This window comes from Rhinolophus hipposideros, assembly GCF_964194185.1.
Source record: "Rhinolophus hipposideros genome assembly, chromosome: 12".
Taxonomy (NCBI): domain Eukaryota; kingdom Metazoa; phylum Chordata; class Mammalia; order Chiroptera; family Rhinolophidae; genus Rhinolophus; species Rhinolophus hipposideros.
Window position 1 is genome coordinate 39,740,316 of NC_138058.1, and position 18,298 is coordinate 39,758,613.

Below are 18,298 nucleotides of genomic sequence, written 5' to 3' on the forward strand. Positions count from 1 at the left end.
ATAGTACTAGGAGGGGAAATTTGGGGCTAATGATATTAGTGGTTCTTCAACGTACTATATTTGCCGTGTAGAATACGCTCCTGTTTATAACGTGCACCCACATTTTTGACCCAAACTTTAAGAGAAAACTTTTTTTTTAATTTTTTAACTCAAACTTTTATTTGTTTACATTTAGGTACTTGTTTTTTGTATTGTAAAGGAATTTTAGCATTTATTTTTTAACATATTATGGTATAAGAAATTTTATGTACCGTTAACAAATTTACGATATTTACGCCTGACAGAAGGCCAAGAACACATCATTGTTGCAAGTCCATTGTAAGTTCAACAAAACCAGTTACCGTATTCCAGGGTACTATTCTGCATATGGATATCATTATTGATTTCTAGAGTTACACTTTTAACTCATAAGCGTAAATAAAAGAATTAAAAACATTTATATTTTAAAAAGTAGACAGATGGGTTCACTTAAGTTAAAGATTGACCTTTGTCAAGCAGGCTACAGGGGCCAAGAATGTGACTTCCCGCCATGACCTACCTTAGTTAGGAATTTTTATGTTTACACCATCCTTTGTGGTTATTTTCAGTCTCCTGAGCTTGTTAGGTTTAACAGGTGGCCCCTTTTCTGTCTGTAGTTTCCCCTTTTGGTTATAAATCCAAAGGATGCATTGATCACCAACCTTTTGGTTAGAAAGCGTGGTCCCATGGTGCTAGGAAGGCTCATTCTTAGGAAGTCTTCATGTTAGCATTTATCTTGCTGAATGTTGGAACATTGGGGGTGGGGCAAGACCATAACCTTAGATGGCAGTCAAGGCTAAATTATTGATTTATATTTAAAAGAAGAGGTGAGCAAATGGGCAGTCAGGTCCTGTATGTCTTCATCAAATATATTCTGGATCATGTCTAATCTTTGAGCTATCATGATCTGAGTTTTCCCCTCTGTCTGTCGTATGTTGCTTTTTGTAGCTACCATGTTTCCCCGAAAATAAGACCTAGCTGGAACATCAGCTCTAATGTGTCTTTTGGAGCAAAAATTAATATAAGACCAGGTATTATATTATACTATGTTATATTGTATTATACTGTATTATATTAGACCTGATCTTACATTATAGTAAAATAAGACCGAGTCTTATGTCTTTTGCTCTAAAAGACACATTAGAGCTGATTGTCTGGCTAGGTCTTATTTTCATGGAAACACGGTAGTATAAAATGTACACACTAGGACCAAGAGCAATAGTATTAAACCAGTAACACCGATTAGGAGCAGAAAATGTCCAATATTAGGCAAGTGTGAGTCTGAGGGGAGCAAACATCTTAGCCAACCAAAGAACCCTTCACATGCATTATCATAACTTTTTATTAAACTAATAATGTGTTTTTCTCCCTTGTCTGCTGTTATTTGTACTTTGTGATAAGTTTGGCCAGATGAATGAAGACTATTATTTCATAATCTAGAAGTTCTAATTTTTCTTTTGGGTAACTAGTTTCCATAGAAAGGACTTCACAGGGAGGATTAATTTCAGTTTCCCAATACATTGGATTTTCAGTATCAGTATTATCATGGGTTTTATTAACCTCAGGCAAAGTTAATTTGCTTGTAATTTTTGTATTATACTACTATATTCCCATAGCATTTACTGTAAATATGGTGTCATTACATAGATAGAAATCAGTATGACAAGAGTTTTCTAATCCTTCCCAACAAAAACACCCCCTTCCCATATACTGTATATTGTTTTTTGTGGTGGATACGATACGCCAGGATTGGATAAATTCAGAATTCCATTTTGATTGTGGACATAACCATTTCCCTTTTCGATTTAATAAGGCCTGTCTATTTTACATTGGAAGCAATCTAGTGTCATTTATTAAAGTGATTTCTGCAAGATGTATAACTGGGATCTGTAACTTTAAGTTTAAAAGGGGCTAAGGCTGTAAGAACACAATGGTGTAAATTATAATTACTATCTAAAAATATCTAGAGGCCAGGAGGACAGTAAGAATTTCATAAATAAATTTTCTGTGCCTCAGCAGCCATTATAGAAGGCCATTTTTAAATACATGTATTTAAATACATAGATACACACATCCACTCTAGAAAAAAACAAAAACATTTATATAGATACAGAATTAGTACTACCCATGTATAATGTGCATCCTTATTTTTCCCTCACAAATTTGGGCAAAAAAGTGTGCATTATACATGGCAAAATACGGTATCTATTTTATTTCTTGGGAAACTTATAAATGGTTCAATATGTGTGTGTGTGTGTGTGTGTGTGTGTGTGTGTGTGTGTGTGTGTGTGTTTTTAAGTGATTTTATAAGTAATGGGTTTTGTGATTTTTTTTTTTTCCTCCCCCTCCCCTTTTCAGGCCCTGGAAATTTGAACATATAGGCATCGGGCTTCTGTCTCTACTCTTGAGAGATGACCGAGTGTTACCTCTTCGTGCCATACGTTTTTTTGTTGAGAATCTCAACCATGATGCAATTGTAGTTCGAAAGGTAGACACTTCATTTTAGTTACAATTTTGGGTTTGGGATTCCTCACCCGAAGCTTGAAATTCTTCACAAACAAGACACACTTAATGAATACCTTGAAGTGCATTGATTTGAAATCTACCTCTTTTGGTTGAGAGATGAATAAGTCATCTAACAAAGTTTTAAAGGTTGGGTGCAAGGTGGGGCTGACCTAGCCTCGTGCACTAGAGAAAAATCCTTAAGAAATGTTTAGGCTGAGATTTAAAGAATGAGCATGTCTTGGTGTAGCGAAGGAAGGATCAAAGTTTTCTAGGCAGAGACTAGCACGATGAAGATTGAACAGTAAGAACTGTGAATGACTCCTTGCAAATCAGATTTAGCCCACTGATATCTGGTGGCATAGCCAGGTGATTCTCAACCTGTGTGTTTCTCTGCCACCAGGTATCAATGGGCAAGGTATTTTAAAAGAAACAATGCAGCCTTTGCTTTGATCAAGGCAGGCAACCAGTTAAGAGCTTTCACAATTTTGATTCATACCTTACCTCTTCCTTTTCTAGATGGCGATCTCAGCTGTTGCTGGTGTTCTTAAGCAGCTAAAAAGAACCCACAAAAAGCTGACCATCAACCCCTACGAAGTCAGTAAGTACGACCAAATGTAATTAATTGTGCTTCTCAGCAAACTCAAAGTTTTTTTGAAATGCATAAATTACAGTTCTTAATCTCAAATATTTTTCTATATAAACTATGAAAGTATAAAAAGATTTTAATGCAGAATATGAAATAATATAAAGAGAAACAGTTGGCTTAGTAAAAACTAGTAATAAAAAGTATACTGGTAAGAATAGATTGACTGTATGTCTTCATAATACACGTACCTTTTGCATACTTCGGGCAAATGTCATCTACTTATTTATCTCACCAACTAAGCAATTGTACTAGTTATCAAACTACTTCAAAGACTTAAAATACAATTACCATTAATACATCAATAATGATGAGTGATTCTCTCTGGGTGGTAGAATTAAAGGCAAGATTAATTTTCTTCTTTATATCTTACGGTAGTATCAAACTTTTTGAATAATAATCTCATAATCAGGAAAAATAATAAATAGCTTGATTTTAGAGAAAACGTGTTAGTTTTATTCCTTTCTCTCCCGAATGTTTTTATCTCTGATAACTCCTCTGATATTCAAACAGCTGTCTTTAGTTCTTCCCCACTTCATTTTTGGCAGGGGCGTATAACTATGTAACACCATCTTTATTTTGGGCCACTATAAACTGGTGTTAACTAAATGCTGGAAAGACTCATTATATTCCTTACTGTTAATCTTGTTTTTTCCTCACTTGAAACACGTGTTTGTAAGTCTTACATTAAATGAATTTTTAATGGTTCAAAAAAAACCCCACAAGTATCTGTGTATGTAAAGAGAGAATGTCAAAGTACATATGGTGAAATGTTAAATTTGGGGGCATCTGGGTGAAGAATATATGGGAATTCTTTAAACTCTATATAAGTCTGAAATTAATTCAGACCTAAAAAAAGTTTTGACAAAATTAATCCTTTTAATTTTGGTGAAAGGAATGAAGTACGGATCGTACTTGATTTTCTGCTCCCAAATAACTATCCCAATACCATTCAATGGATGATCGCATCTCTTGCCCTCTGGTTTGAAATGCCATATATATATATACACGTATGTACATATATATGTGTATATATATATATATATATGTGTGTATATATATATATATACACATATATATATATATATATATATATATAAAATATATGTAGTCTTGCCCTGAGGGAATTTTCGTAGAGTCTTTTTATGAATTTAAAGTCACACTAATCCTATTGTTTGAAAGTTGAGAATAATTATAGCATGGATATTTTTAAGTTTATGAAATGTAATTGTCTTTTCTTTAGGTGGTTACCCTAAGTCCACTCAAATTCTTGCTGGTGATAGGCCTGATAATCGCTGGTTACATTATGATAGCAAAAGTATACCAAGAACTAAAAAAGAATGGGAGTCAAGTTGCTTTGTGGAAAAAACTCACTGGGGATATTACACCTGGCCACAGTAAGTTGTAACTTGCCATGCATCTTACTATTCAAGAGGTTATCTTTGATCTGATTTGTTTTATCATCTTTTGGTTTCTGGGGAGATTCAGAAGCACTTGAAGCAATTAGAGGGACTCTGATACCAAAGATACACAATCTCCAAATGTTTTCCCTTTTCCCTCTTGCTCTTTCCTTTTGCTCCTGCCAATGCTATGCGTTAGTCCTGCCTCTTTTCTTGTTTTTCCACTGAAACACTTAAGACTTCCTTAGTTCCACCATTATATGTCTAAAGTGTTTGTTACTAGCTGTTCTAAATGATATTCCTACCTGTTGATACTAAACGTGCCTAAACTAGTCCAGAGAAACTTCCTTGTCTCTTATGGTTGACTCCAATAATTTTTGTCGTCAGCACACAGTGATCTGATAGATGTTTGAGGCCAGGACTGTTAGTGATGTGCTCCTATTCCCAAACTTAGCAGCTAATAGTATTCATTAAAAGTGCCTTCAATGCTTTCTACCCATGAAGCTCTAATATTTTTTTCTTTGTGTATGACAAATATAAACTTTTACTATGTAGGAATATGGTTGTTTATGCTGGTGTGGAAGAGCAACCTAAGCTTGGCAGAAGCAGGGAGGATTTGACAGAGGTAAGCATTCCATTTTCAACATGCGTAAACACCCTAGTTCAAATGCATCTTTTAGCCATTGGTTTATTTCAAACTCAGTTCATGTTTTGTTTTTCCCCCAATTCGTCTATTTCAGTATAGCACTGGGTTAAATATTGGCAAATACATACTCCCTTACTTCACCCCTTCATCTTCCCCAGCACTGCGCCCCCCCCGCCCCCCACATTCTATTAGGGCCAGTGGGCAGGATTCTTTTTATATCTAAGGTTACTCTGAAGTTACTACCCTACGCCACTTGGTACCGCTTGGGTACTACTTTATGTAGTTATCTACTTTTTTCCTATACCATTTCTGTCTGCTAGCAGACTTCTTGAAGGCAAAGATAATGATTAGCTTTTTAGTTTATTGTATATAAATAAATCATGGGGACTCAGTAAACAGATGTTTGTCGATTTAAATCTTCATAAAACATTTATCATTTTGAAAGTTGATTTAAGAGCTTTTACGTTTGTGTCATCCTCAGTTAAATTAATGGAGTTGTAACATTTATTTTCTGATTCTCGACAAAGTTTACATTTTAATGTCTGATGTTTTATATATATGGAAATAATTTGCTGGGGTTTGGTTTATCGTTTTGGGACTTTTTCTAAATTGCACACAGGATGACAGAGTAGCATTAAATCTTCTCTTCCCAAGCAGATAATTCACAGTTTGAGAAATGGAATCCAAACTTGAAGATCTGAAGGAAATTTTTAGCTATTCCTAGGATTTAGCATTTTTAGGAGGCAATGTTATATTGGTTCTAGAAAGCCTCTGTTAGAACTGAAAATTCTTTAGAACAAAAACAGTAGCCAACTGTGGGGTATCAAAACTTTTAGTGTTGAATTTTAATGTTTTCAGAATAATGTATTTAAGTAGATTCTAAACCCTGATCTCCTTTTTTTTTTTTAACTTTATAGGCAGAACAGATTATATTTGATCATTTTTCTGATCCTAAATTTGTTGAACAGTTAATTACTTTTCTATCTTTAGAAGACAGAAAAGGAAAAGATAAATTTAATCCTCGACGTTTTTGCCTCTTTAAGGTAACTATGTTATTTATATACCTTCATAAAGCTTAGTGACTGTCACTTTGTAGGTTCTTGAGTTTTAAAGTATTTTACCAAAGTTTGAGTTTAGTCATGTTATTTTCATTTAAAATGACTCTGGAAGTTATTGCCAATCATATTGATTGTGACTTAAGGTCCTAGGACTCTTTATTTTTAAAAAAGCCCTTTTTTTTGTATTTACCTTTAATATTTGTAATTAACAGTAGAAGCCAAAAAAACCCACAAAACTATGCGTTTGATGTTTGATTTTTTTGGGGGCGGTGCATGTGACCTTTCTAAGGTCAGAAAGATTATTAATTTCTATTTCACTGATTATATATTTTGATGTGCTATGTAAAAATGACTGTATTCTTACCATTTTAACTTAGAGATATTGTTAAAGCAGTTGAGTTCTAGAGGGAGAACTGTTGGGGTTTTATAAGCCCAGTAGTAATGTAGTAAACAAATACAAGTATATTATAATTATAATGGAGATAATAGTCATTTAAGTATGGAAGGACTTTCTTTTCTTTGTTTTTATAGGGTATTTTCAGAAACTTTGATGATGCCTTTTTGCCAGTTCTGAAACCTCATTTAGAACGTTTGGTTGCTGATTCACATGAAAGCACCCAGCGATGTGTTGCAGAAATTATAGCTGGTTTAATCAGAGGTTCTAAGCATTGGACATTTGAAAAGGTGATGTATTTGAACAGCACACTCTCTGTTAGAGCTGCATTATCCGTTTATGTAGCCATTCCCAAAACGTGAGATATTAATGCTTAAAATGCGCAGTGTTCCATTTGACAACGCTTTTGCGTATAGGTTACAGAGTAGTTAGTTGTCAATAGGTGATATTCACTACATTTTAAGATTTGAATTATTTGCCAACATTAGTGGAAAAGTCAGGATATGCCACATAAAAATGATTTCAGTTTCTCTTAAAAAATAGAAAGATCTTGGAACAGTGGTGGAGCACTGCTGCACTGCATCAGTTGGCTGGTGCTGTGCAGGGGCTTCTCCTTCCACGCAGCACTCTCTAGCTTCTCACTAAATCCTTTCTCTTAGTCCCCTTGCTCATCTACATTACTCATTTGGTCTTCTAGACAGTTTGTGTTTGACACCCTTTTTGTTTTAGTATCACTTTTTTAAATTGTGAGATTAACTTTTCATCCTGCCCTTAGGTTAGTTTCTTAGCAAAATGCACTACACTGAAAATAACCTGGCATTATGTCTGGAATGCCTGAATAGAAGGTGGGCCACCATTTCCTCAAACAAAACAAGGATTGTTTTTGGCAAATTTAATTCCACATACTTTTAGGTGAACTATGAATGCTTTTTAATATTCTTATTTAGTTATATGTGTTCAATTCACGTATTAAATAAAAGTATTTGTTAATTTGTAATGTGCCTTTTTCCTGTACATGGAACAAGTTTTTTTAAACATGTCACACATACCCATACTTTTGTCATCTTTTCTCTGTTATTTCTGAGTTACTTCTTTTTCAGACACGTCTCCTTTCCTTAGAAGTTGTTTAAGATACAGCTTTCTTCTTCCTTGTAATCATTGTCCAGTGCTACCACTGGCAACTTCATCCCAAGCCCTCCCCCTCATTCGTCCTCTATAGGTCCTTTTCACTCAAGTGCAGTCCATGGACCGACAGCATGGGCATCACTTACTTGGGAGCTTGTTAGAAAAAGTAGGATCTCAGGTTCCACCCTGATCTAATGAGAGCGCAAGGTGATTAATATCTCATTAAAATGTGAGAAGCATCTCTACACATGTATTTGTAGTCTCTGTATAACTGAACATTTAAAAAAGCTATTGATAGTAATCCTGAACTAGGAATTGGAAGATTATATTTCAGACTAATACTAAATTGTATTAAAATGGCATTGCTTCCTGTATTAGAATTCAATCAAGTGACCTCTATAAGGATGCAAAACTTAGAAACGATTGAGAGTTTGTTTCAGCCTAGTATACTAAAATTTTAAAAAGAGAACCTATCAGTAATATGAGAGATTTTATGAGAACTATATAAGGTGTCTCTTTTCTGAATAACTTTCTCTGGGGAAAAAAGTCATCGTATACCTGAGTATGTAAGATGATAATATGGTGGTTACTTTCCTGGACTATTTGGGTGTTCTGAGAAATAATTGGAGGGAGGGAAGGAGGAAAAGAGGGAGTGAGGAAGAGAGGGAGGGAGGGTTTCCAGGAGAAGATAGTTGAAGAAAAATGTTCTGAGCATCATTAACTGTTTCCCATGTATTTTGAGCAGGTAGAGCAGCTGTGGGAGCTTCTGTGCCCTCTGCTTAGAACAGCATTGTCCAACATCACGGTTGAAACATACAACGACTGGGGCACTTGTATAGCGACATCCTGTGTAAGTACTCCTGCTCATGTTGTGTTCAGCTGCTCTATCCAGACTTGTATACCCTGTCTCAAAATCTGTGAAATCTCATTACGCCTCTTGAATCTTGAAATTTTATTCATAGTTTTGTCATCTTACCTAATTGGAGATGGCTCTGGTTAGCCTTTCAAATTACCCTTGAACGATAACCTAAGAGATTATCGTTGTGTCTTCTCTGCCATGATAATGCATTCTTTTTAGATTAAATGACAAGCCAAATCATACGTAACTTACATGTATTAACAGCCAGATGATACAAAGTTGTAGGTGTTTTCAACACTAAATATGTCCGTAGCTTTTATACTTTGATATAAAGACAATCCACTTAGCTAAAACAATTTTCTCTCTTAATCTTTCTAATATGAGCTATGGTAATACATTTGGACTTGACTCACCTGTAAGTTTTAGTTTGATTTTCTTTCTCTATACTTATATTTATTTATAATATTTCTAAAATAACAGGATCTGACTTCTTCCCAGAATTGTAGAACTCCTATTTTATTTGTTAATTTATATTTTCTACACAGGAAAGCAGAGATCCCCGGAAACTTCATTGGCTTTTTGAGCTGCTGTTGGAATCACCATTGAGTGGTGAAGGAGGATCCTTTGTAGATGCTTGGTAAATAAAAAGAAATCTCATGCAGTTAACAAAACATTTTACAACAAAAGATACCATTTTTGTTCTTGATGAATGAATGGAAGTAAACTCTGTGCTCATAAAGGCTAAATAATGTAACTATAGTTGACCCTTGAACAAAACTGTTTGAACTGCCCTGGTCCACTTAGATGCAGATTTTTTTCAATAAATGTACAATCAGTCCACTATAATTCCCCAGGTTTCTTTCACACCCACAGATTCAACCAACCTCATATTGAAAATACTGTTGGGAATCCACGGATGTTGAGGGCCAACTGTGTGCATTGTTTTATACCATATTATATAGGGGACTTGAGGATCCAGGGAGGTGCTGGGACCAATCCCCCTGCAGATAACTAGCGACAACTGAAGTTCTGGGAGAATCAAACCTTTTGTGCGAATTTTTTACAGCACTGGGGTTGGTGCTCCTAATCTTCGTGTTCAAGGGTCAACTGCACTTTCTTCTATGAGATGATTTGATCCAGTTCAGTACAACATATGATACTAAGTAGAGTTATTTCTCAATTGGGGACAAGTAGGAGAAATGGAAGCAACCTCAGCAATTCATGCTTAAGTTAGATTCAGCATTCTCCACTGTCAGATCTTTCATATTGCGACTGCCTAAAAAGTACCATTACAACGTTAACTTCTTTATCACATCTTCTCCTTTTTCATTCTTTCCTATTAGGAAAGAAGAGAGTTATCCTTTTAAGGAAAAATATGCTTGATGGGGTACAAAGAGTTGGAAAAAATTAGTGGGCTAGAGAAACAAATGTAGATAATTTTGTTAATAATAATAATTATTACTGAGATCTATGTAACTTTACTAACACTTGTCACCCCAATAAACTTTAATTAAAAAAAAGAATAATTATTAATTATTTTTCTTAGGCAACTTCTGGTGCTTAGAGATTAACTCAAATAGCATTCTAAAGTTAGTATTTCTTTGGTGGTATAGTAGTGTGATGAAATGAGAATACAGAGAAAATGATGTAGGAAAAACAGTAAAATCTTCATTAAGAGGCTGTTTTGAATTGTCAGTTTTATTATTTAATAGGTGAGAAAATGAAATAATTATCGTTGGATTCCAGACATCATTAATCTATACTGTCAATATGTAAAGACGGAGAGGAACTCTAACACAACTCTCCTGTGCTTTCATTTTAGTCGACTCTATGTTCTGCAAGGTGGCCTTGCCCAGCAAGAGTGGAGAGTGCCTGAGTTATTACACAGACTACTGAAGTACTTGGAACCCAAACTCACCCAGGTTTACAAAAACGTCAGGGAAAGAATAGGGAGGTAGGTATTTTCTCTGTGATACAGTATACCTCTTGAGTTTTTTTAATTACTAAATTTTAATATCTAATAATACACACTGGTTATGTTGCTACTGAGTTTCATGGTGTCCTCTTCAAATTTGGTTTTGTGTTTTGTTGTGGGACACTAGACAAGAGGCTCTGAAGGTAAAATAGGCTAGCAGTTCCACACCCCCGTTTTGTTTTTAATTTTTTTATTGGGGACTATTAGGGGACAGTGTGTTTTTCCAAGACCCGTCAGCTCCAAGTCAAGTCGTTGTTTTCAGTCTACTTGGGGAGAGTGCAGCTCACTGGCCCATGTGGGAATTGAACCGGCGACTTGGGTGTTAAGAGCACTGTGCTCCAACCAACTGAGCTAACTGGCTGCCCACCGGCAGCTCAGCTCCAAGTCAAATCATTGTTTTCAATTTAGTTGTGGAGGGCACAGCCCACTGGCCCATGAGGGGATCGAATCGGTGACCTGGGTGTTATGAGCACTGTGCTCTAACCAACTGAGCCAACTGGCCATGCTCACACCCCAGTTTTTAATACCTCAGAATTGCAGGCACAAGCACAAGAGACCTCCAGGAATTGTGTTGGTCGGGTTGTTATAACTTTTGAATGCTAGTTTTATCGATAATGTGGGATCTCTTCTTACTACATATGTTTTATTTTACAGTGTGCTGACCTACATATTCATGATAGATGTTTCTTTGCCAAACACCGCGCCAACAGCATCCCCTCGTGTCCCTGAGTTTACTGCTCGAATTCTAGAGAAATTGAAACCCCTCATGGATGTGGATGAAGAAATTCAGAACCATGTTATGGAAGAAAATGGAGTTGGTGAAGAAGATGAACGAACTCAGGGCATTAAACTCCTAAAAACTAGTGAGTGGCTAAAATTAGTAGAAACTTGCTTAAAAACAGACATTTATTTAGATTTTCATAGGGATTTTTTCTCCTATTTTTCACTGTGGTAAAATGTACATAATATAAAAGTAATAGTTCAGTGGCATCAAATTCATTCATAGTATTGTCCAGCCGTCACCATCATCTATCGTTAGTATTCTTTTCATCTTGCAAAATTGAAACTTACCCATTAAGCAGTAACTCCTCATTTTCCCATTCCCCCAGGCTCTAGCAACCACCATTCTACTTTCTGTCAAATTGCCTTAGAGTAGGTACCACATTTAAATGGAATCATGCATGTCTGGCTTTTTTCACTTTGCATTGTGTTTTCAATGTTTATTCATCTGTTGGTGGGCATTTAGGTTTTTTATACCTTTTGGCTATGGTGAGTAATACTGCTATAAGCATTGGTGTAGAAGTACCTGTTTTAAGTCTGTGCTTTCTTTTGGGCATCCAAAGTGAATTGCTAGACCATATGGTAATTCTGTTTAACTTTTTGAAGAGCCCCCAAGCTATTTTCTACATCCTTGCCAACCAACACTTGTCTTGTGTTTTTATGACTATAGCTATCCTAATTGGTGTAAAGAAGGTATCTTGTGATTTTGATTTGCATTTCCGTAATGATAAGTGGTTGAACATCTTTTTGTTTATTTGCCATTTTTGTATCTCCTTTGGAGAAATGCCTATTTAAGTCTTTTGCTCATTTTTGAATTAGATTGTTTTGTTGTTGAGTTGTAGTTCTTTATAGATTCTGGATATCAATCTCTTATTTGATGTACGATTTGCAAATATTTTCTCCCATTCTCTGGGTGAATGGGAGAAAATATTTGCCCTTTATATTCTCTTATATTGTCCTTTGATGCACAAGAGTTTTTTATTTTGATAAAGTCTAATTTTGTTTTTTTCTTTTGTGGCTTTTTTGCTTTTGGTGTCATGTCCAAGATATCATTGCCATATCCAATGTCATGAAGTTTATCCCTTAAGTTTTCTTTTAAGAATTTTATAGTTTTATCTCTTACATATAGGTTTTTAACCCACTGTCAGGTAATTTTTGTATATGGTGTAAGATAAGGGTCTAGCTTCATTCTTTTGCTTGTGGATGCTTTATTGAAAATACTGTCATTTCTTCATTGAATAGCCTTGCCACTCTTTTTGAGAATTAATTGGCCAAATGTGTGAGGGTCTATCTCTAGAATCTTTAGTCTATTCCATTGGTCTGTGTGTATTTATGTCAGTACCACACTGTTTTGATTACTGTAGCTTTGTAGTAAGTTTTAAAATCTGGACGTGTTAAGTCTTCCAACTTTGTTCTTTTTCGAAATTGTCTTGGTTATTGGTGGTATCCTATTGTTATATCTAAAAAGTTTTCAAGGATTCTAAATATAAACAACTAACGTACTCATTATTTTTGCTATGTTAGGATTATTGAAGGCTACTATTAATTTGTATAGTTATATGGTAGACTTTAATAATTTAATAATTTAGTAATTTGCTCATTCATTCTTTGAGAGTGGCTTCAGTATCCTAGATTGGTTGACACCCTTTGTGTGTCCTGTCATACTACTGGTCAGTGTCTAATTTATGAAGTAGTATAGACAATCTCTTTGTTAACATTGAAGAGCTGTCAGAGTGGATGCCTGACATTACAGTATTCTACTTTGTAGTCTCTAACTGGATAGCAAAGCCTGATTCTGCATGTTCATTTCCAAATAGTATTGAAATGGCTGATGGCGAGTGCAGGAAGATCCTTCTCTACAGCAGTCACAGAACAACTTCAGCTTCTACCTTTATTTTTTAAGGTAAGTCTGTAGATAAAATTAACAGTGCATCTCCTTTTGATCTTCAAAACGAATTTATATTTGTCATCTGATGATTGATATGTTTTTAGACTGTGTATGATTTTCGTTAGATGAGAGTGGTTTAGTATTTTTTGAAATAATCTTTTTAATAATTAGGTAAGAGTAGGATCTTGATAGATACAAGGAAATATTACAGACAGTGTTTCACTGATAGCCAATTTCCAAGTAATAATTTAGGAACATACTGATCGCTGAAAGAAAAGCCACAATAAAATTTTTGAATATAGCTATTTCTGACTTTTTAATTTAATGTATAATCTGAAGATCAAGATGTTCAGTATATTTTATTATACAGTTTTAAATGGCACCATAATTGGTTCTAACAAATATCTGCAGGAAATAACTTATCTCTGGTAATCATATGACATTGAAATTTTATTTGATGAAAGATATAAGCTGAGGTGGTTTTAATTGCTTGTCTAGTCAGAGAATGGAGCCAATAAAACTAAAATCACAGATTGATATATTAGTTTCCAGGATTATAGTTTGCAATCATGCGATGGTTGGCTGTGATTGTTTTCCTCATTGCACGTTTGGAAGATTGGCACAAACATCACCACTACTTGACAATTATTGGTCAGTATAATAGTTATTATTATGTCAGGAGGGCATTTATTATTGTTTATTTGCAGATAGCATGCTAAACTTTTGATTTGCCACAGTATGCCTTGTCTTTAGGATATTTCAAAAAGGTGGTGCTACCAGTAATTGTCAAAGATTTACTACTAAAATATTTTTAAGAATGCTGTGTAGGACCTGATACCCACCAATACCTCTGGGATCTTTTTGGATATAAAAGTTAACAGTAACCTTTTAGTTCGTGCATATTAGTTTGGTGCAAAAGTAATTGCGGTTTTTGCAATTATTTTTAACCTTTTAAATTGCAATTACTTTTGTACCAACCTAATATAAAGGTCCTTGTTACATGTAGATTCTTGGTGTAGATAGGGTTTGTCTTTTAGGGCAGTGGTGCTTAAACTTTTTTCTACTGCCACATGCACAATGAACATAAAGCATGATCAGGCAGTGAATGTTGGGATAGCTGGAGTTCTACCCCTATTCTTTCACTCAAAAGAAAAATCAGAAAGCTGATATATGAGAAATATATAGAAGGATGATTTGAATCCACTTGAAATTTATGAAAAATGGAAATTATTAGAAAGCTCTACTGCATAAGTTGCTAGTGACAGGGCCCAACATTTCACCTGAATATACAAATATTGAGGTTGAGAATCTGCTTTAGGCCATATTGGTGAATGGCATCTGAGGTACGAAGACATCATAGCACAGATAAACAGTTATTTTGCAGACAGATTAGACATGTAGGATAAAAAGAGGAATCTTAAACAAAGCTATTTACTAAACTGTAGGAAGAGCACACACGATGGAGACAAAATCAGAAAATTCATTTTGGACATATTTGAGGTGCTTATTAGATTCTAAATGAAGTATTATGTATCCTATTCTATAAAAAGCAGCTTCATATGAATGAAAAAAAATCCCTTGAGATAGATATGTGTGTGTGTGTATCGATTTTTTTTTATATATCCCTTAATATATAAAAAGGGATATATATATTTCCCTTATATATGTCCCATAATTATATATGTCCCATATATATATATATATATGTCCCTTATATATATATATGTCCCTTTTTATATATCAAGATATATATATCTCAAAGTGATATATATATATACATATATATATATATATATATATATATATATATATATATGTATATGTATCTCAAAGTGAAAGCTTCAGTTTTATGCCTGTTACATGTCCTAGTCTAAGAATCTCCATGTTGCTCAATATTAAGGGAAGAGAATTTCCAACCAAGAATAGTTTACAGAGCACTGACTTTGGAATAAATAGAGACTCAGTTTAAAATCCTGTCTGTGACAGGTGCTTTTTTTTTTGTGACCTTGTGCAAACTACTGAACTTCTAAGATCGTTTCCTTATATGTTAAGTGTGAAATAATAGCAGTATCTCTCACAGAGCTGTGATAAGGATGAAATGAGATAATTCCTTTAAAGCAGAGAGCAGAGTGTAAAATATGCACTTATATTGTTTTTGTTACTAGTCTTTAACTGAATTTTAGTTTGGAATAATTGAGAGCTCAAATGATAGTGGTTAGGGAGAAAGGGGTCTGTTGCATGCCAAGTTTCATGTCTCACTAAATGTTCATCAAAACTCACCACTGTAGAATAATAGTTTTGCATATGTCAAACTTGGAGAAAAATTAGCAGATGTTTGATAATTGGTATAAAATTACATGCCAATGATAGCATTTCTTCCGAAAAATTATTTTTCTCAGTAATTAGAGAAGACCCTGTAAAATATTTTCTTTGCTAATAATTAAACGGACAGCGTTTTCTACAGGTTAACACAGTTTAATGTGAGTTAAATTTTATCTGTGACATACTAAAAATAATAAATTTGTATGAAAATAAGGCAGAAGAAACATTAAGATCTCTTTTTTATACATCGGTGTATCTGTTCTGATTCTTTGATTGCAAACACGAGAAGCCAAATGGCTGTGGCAGCAAAAGCAGGAAGTTAATTAGATTACCTAGACGTGCTAGGGTAGTTCACAGAATGGAACTAAAAGCTTAAGGACTGGTAGGAACTTCAGAAACTACGGGGACCCAGGTAACAGAAACTACGAGCCTCTGCAGGGTGCTGTCTCCGTTTATCCCTCTTCAAGATTCCGGTACCCAGAGGAAAAAGTCTCACTGGCCAGGCTCAGGTCTCTTGCTATGATCCTTTGATTGACAGTCCCGCCAGAATGACAGATGAGAAGAATGATTCCCAAAAGTTAATCAAACTGTCATCATCAGCAGAAGGAGGAATGGATATTGGCTAGAAAATGCACATATTTATGCTACAAGTAGCCATTGAAACATCCTTCTTATTTCAGCTTTTAAGGAAAACCCAAATCAGTATAGGTCAGTCTGTTTTATAGTATGACCAGAAAGCAAAACAAAATAATAGGTAACACGTGAAGAAAGCCTCTTAATTTCATGGGCATAGACTTTTTTCCCAAAACTTTTTATTTTGAAATAATTGTGGATTCACAGGAAGTTGTGAAGATAGTACAAAGGGGTCCCATGAACTCTTCACTCAATTTTCTCTATTAGTTATATTTTTTCAAACTATGGTACATTTCAAAATTAGAAAATTGAAATGGGTATGTGTATAATTCTGTCATTTTATCACATGTGTATATGTGTGTAACCACCACCACAATCAAGATACAGAAATATTCCATCATCACAAAAATCTCTGTGCTACTCCTTCATAATCATGCATACCTTCCTTTGCCTCACCATCCCTAACCTCTGGCAACCACTAATTTGTTCTCCATCTCTATAATGGTCATTTTAAGAATGTCATATAAATGGAGATATGTGACTTTTTATGATTGGCTTTTTTCACTCACACAATTCCCTTAAGACTCATCCAAGTTGTTGCACATAAGAAATGTTTTTCCTTTTCTAATTTTAGACTACCCCTCCCCCCCCCAATATTGGAGGGAAGATCTGGGCAGATTTTTTTAATGAAATGGCTGGCTAATCCACCCCGTTCAGTGGCATAACATTCTTTAAGGTTGTCTGATTCCTAGCTTTTCTATTAACAATACATGTGGTTCTTAGAAAATTATGACAATGTACCACATGTGTTCTTTTAAAAGTCATATGGTATTTAGAAAGAAAAATACTTTTAGAAAAATACTAAATTTGAAAAGTTGAAGTGAGTTAGATTCAGGCAAATTTATCTAAAAAGCAGTTGCTAATAGGGATAAAATGTATTCTTGTGATTTCTTGAGATGAACTAATGAAAGTACTCTTCCAAACTTAGAGGCTTTACTTTGTAATAGAAAGTTTCTGTCCCACAAACAATAATGTTGCTGAGATACATAATCACTGCAAAATAAAACACCTAAGAGATTTTGATCTCACTGTCACATGAAAGTACTGTATTTCAAATGAGTTAGTTGTTGTCCAACATTAGTAACTGGTTAATTTGCTTTTAAGAGTTTTGGAACATGGTACTCTGTATGGTGTACTTGGTCTATTGGATTTCAGGATTTTGCTATTTTTAGTAGCATTCTAAACATGAGAATATTATGTCTTAACCCATTCTAAACATGAGAATATTATGTCTTAACCCATTCTAAACATGAGAATATTATGTCTTAATTGCATTCATAACACATTTTTTCGTGAATGGTAGGAAGAGAGACTGCTTATAAAGCAGGTGAGTGAGTCACCTTAAATTCTTTTGGTAATATGGTAAGTAGGCCTGCCAACAAGTGAATATCGTCTTTTGTATACTACAGTTCAATTAACTAAACTCTAAATCATTTTGTTTTTACTATGGGTGAATCACCTGGAGATTTGGACTGTTAAGTATTTGTAATAATTTTAATCCTGGCTTTGTTTGTTTGGTGTGTATCCTTTTATAGTTTTGTCTGTGAACACAACTGTGCCAAATACTGCATTGTGTGAAATTTGTTTTACAAAAAACCGAACTACTTTATTCTGCAAGTTGATTATTTTTTAAAAACCTGATATATCATGGCCATCTTCCCATAATTGCCTCTTTTTAATGACTATATTATAATGTCATTTATTTAACCAGTTTTCTATTGATGGACACTGGTTATTCCCAGCTTTTGTCTGTTAAAAACAATGCTAACAATATTTTTGCAAATATGAGTATATTTGTAAGATAATTACTGTATATAAAATTATTGTGTAAAAGAGATCTATCTGCATTTATAATTTTGGTGGATACTGCCCTCCAAAAAGGCTGTATTGTGTTCTCTCTTTCCCTACAGCTCTGATGTTTTATATATTTAGAAAATCATTGTACTTCTTTAGTGAGACTACACATATGTTGGCTATTTGTATTTTTCTGGC

General features: G+C 34.5%; 1 protein-coding gene across 1 annotated transcript in view; it reads left to right on the top strand.

Moving 5' to 3' along the window:
- Positions 1-18,298, top strand: part of PSME4 (proteasome activator subunit 4) — an 86,858-nt gene that overhangs the window by 58,963 nt on the left and 9,597 nt on the right. Inside the window, exons 31-41 of the mRNA XM_081068040.1 lie at positions 2,377-2,506; positions 3,040-3,121; positions 4,410-4,563; positions 5,122-5,191; positions 6,130-6,255; positions 6,802-6,954; positions 8,535-8,639; positions 9,194-9,285; positions 10,471-10,602; positions 11,278-11,486; positions 13,221-13,306. Coding sequence (XP_080924166.1) covers positions 2,377-2,506; positions 3,040-3,121; positions 4,410-4,563; positions 5,122-5,191; positions 6,130-6,255; positions 6,802-6,954; positions 8,535-8,639; positions 9,194-9,285; positions 10,471-10,602; positions 11,278-11,486; positions 13,221-13,306 — 1,339 coding nt within the window. The remainder of the gene's footprint in view (positions 1-2,376; positions 2,507-3,039; positions 3,122-4,409; positions 4,564-5,121; positions 5,192-6,129; positions 6,256-6,801; positions 6,955-8,534; positions 8,640-9,193; positions 9,286-10,470; positions 10,603-11,277; positions 11,487-13,220; positions 13,307-18,298) is intronic.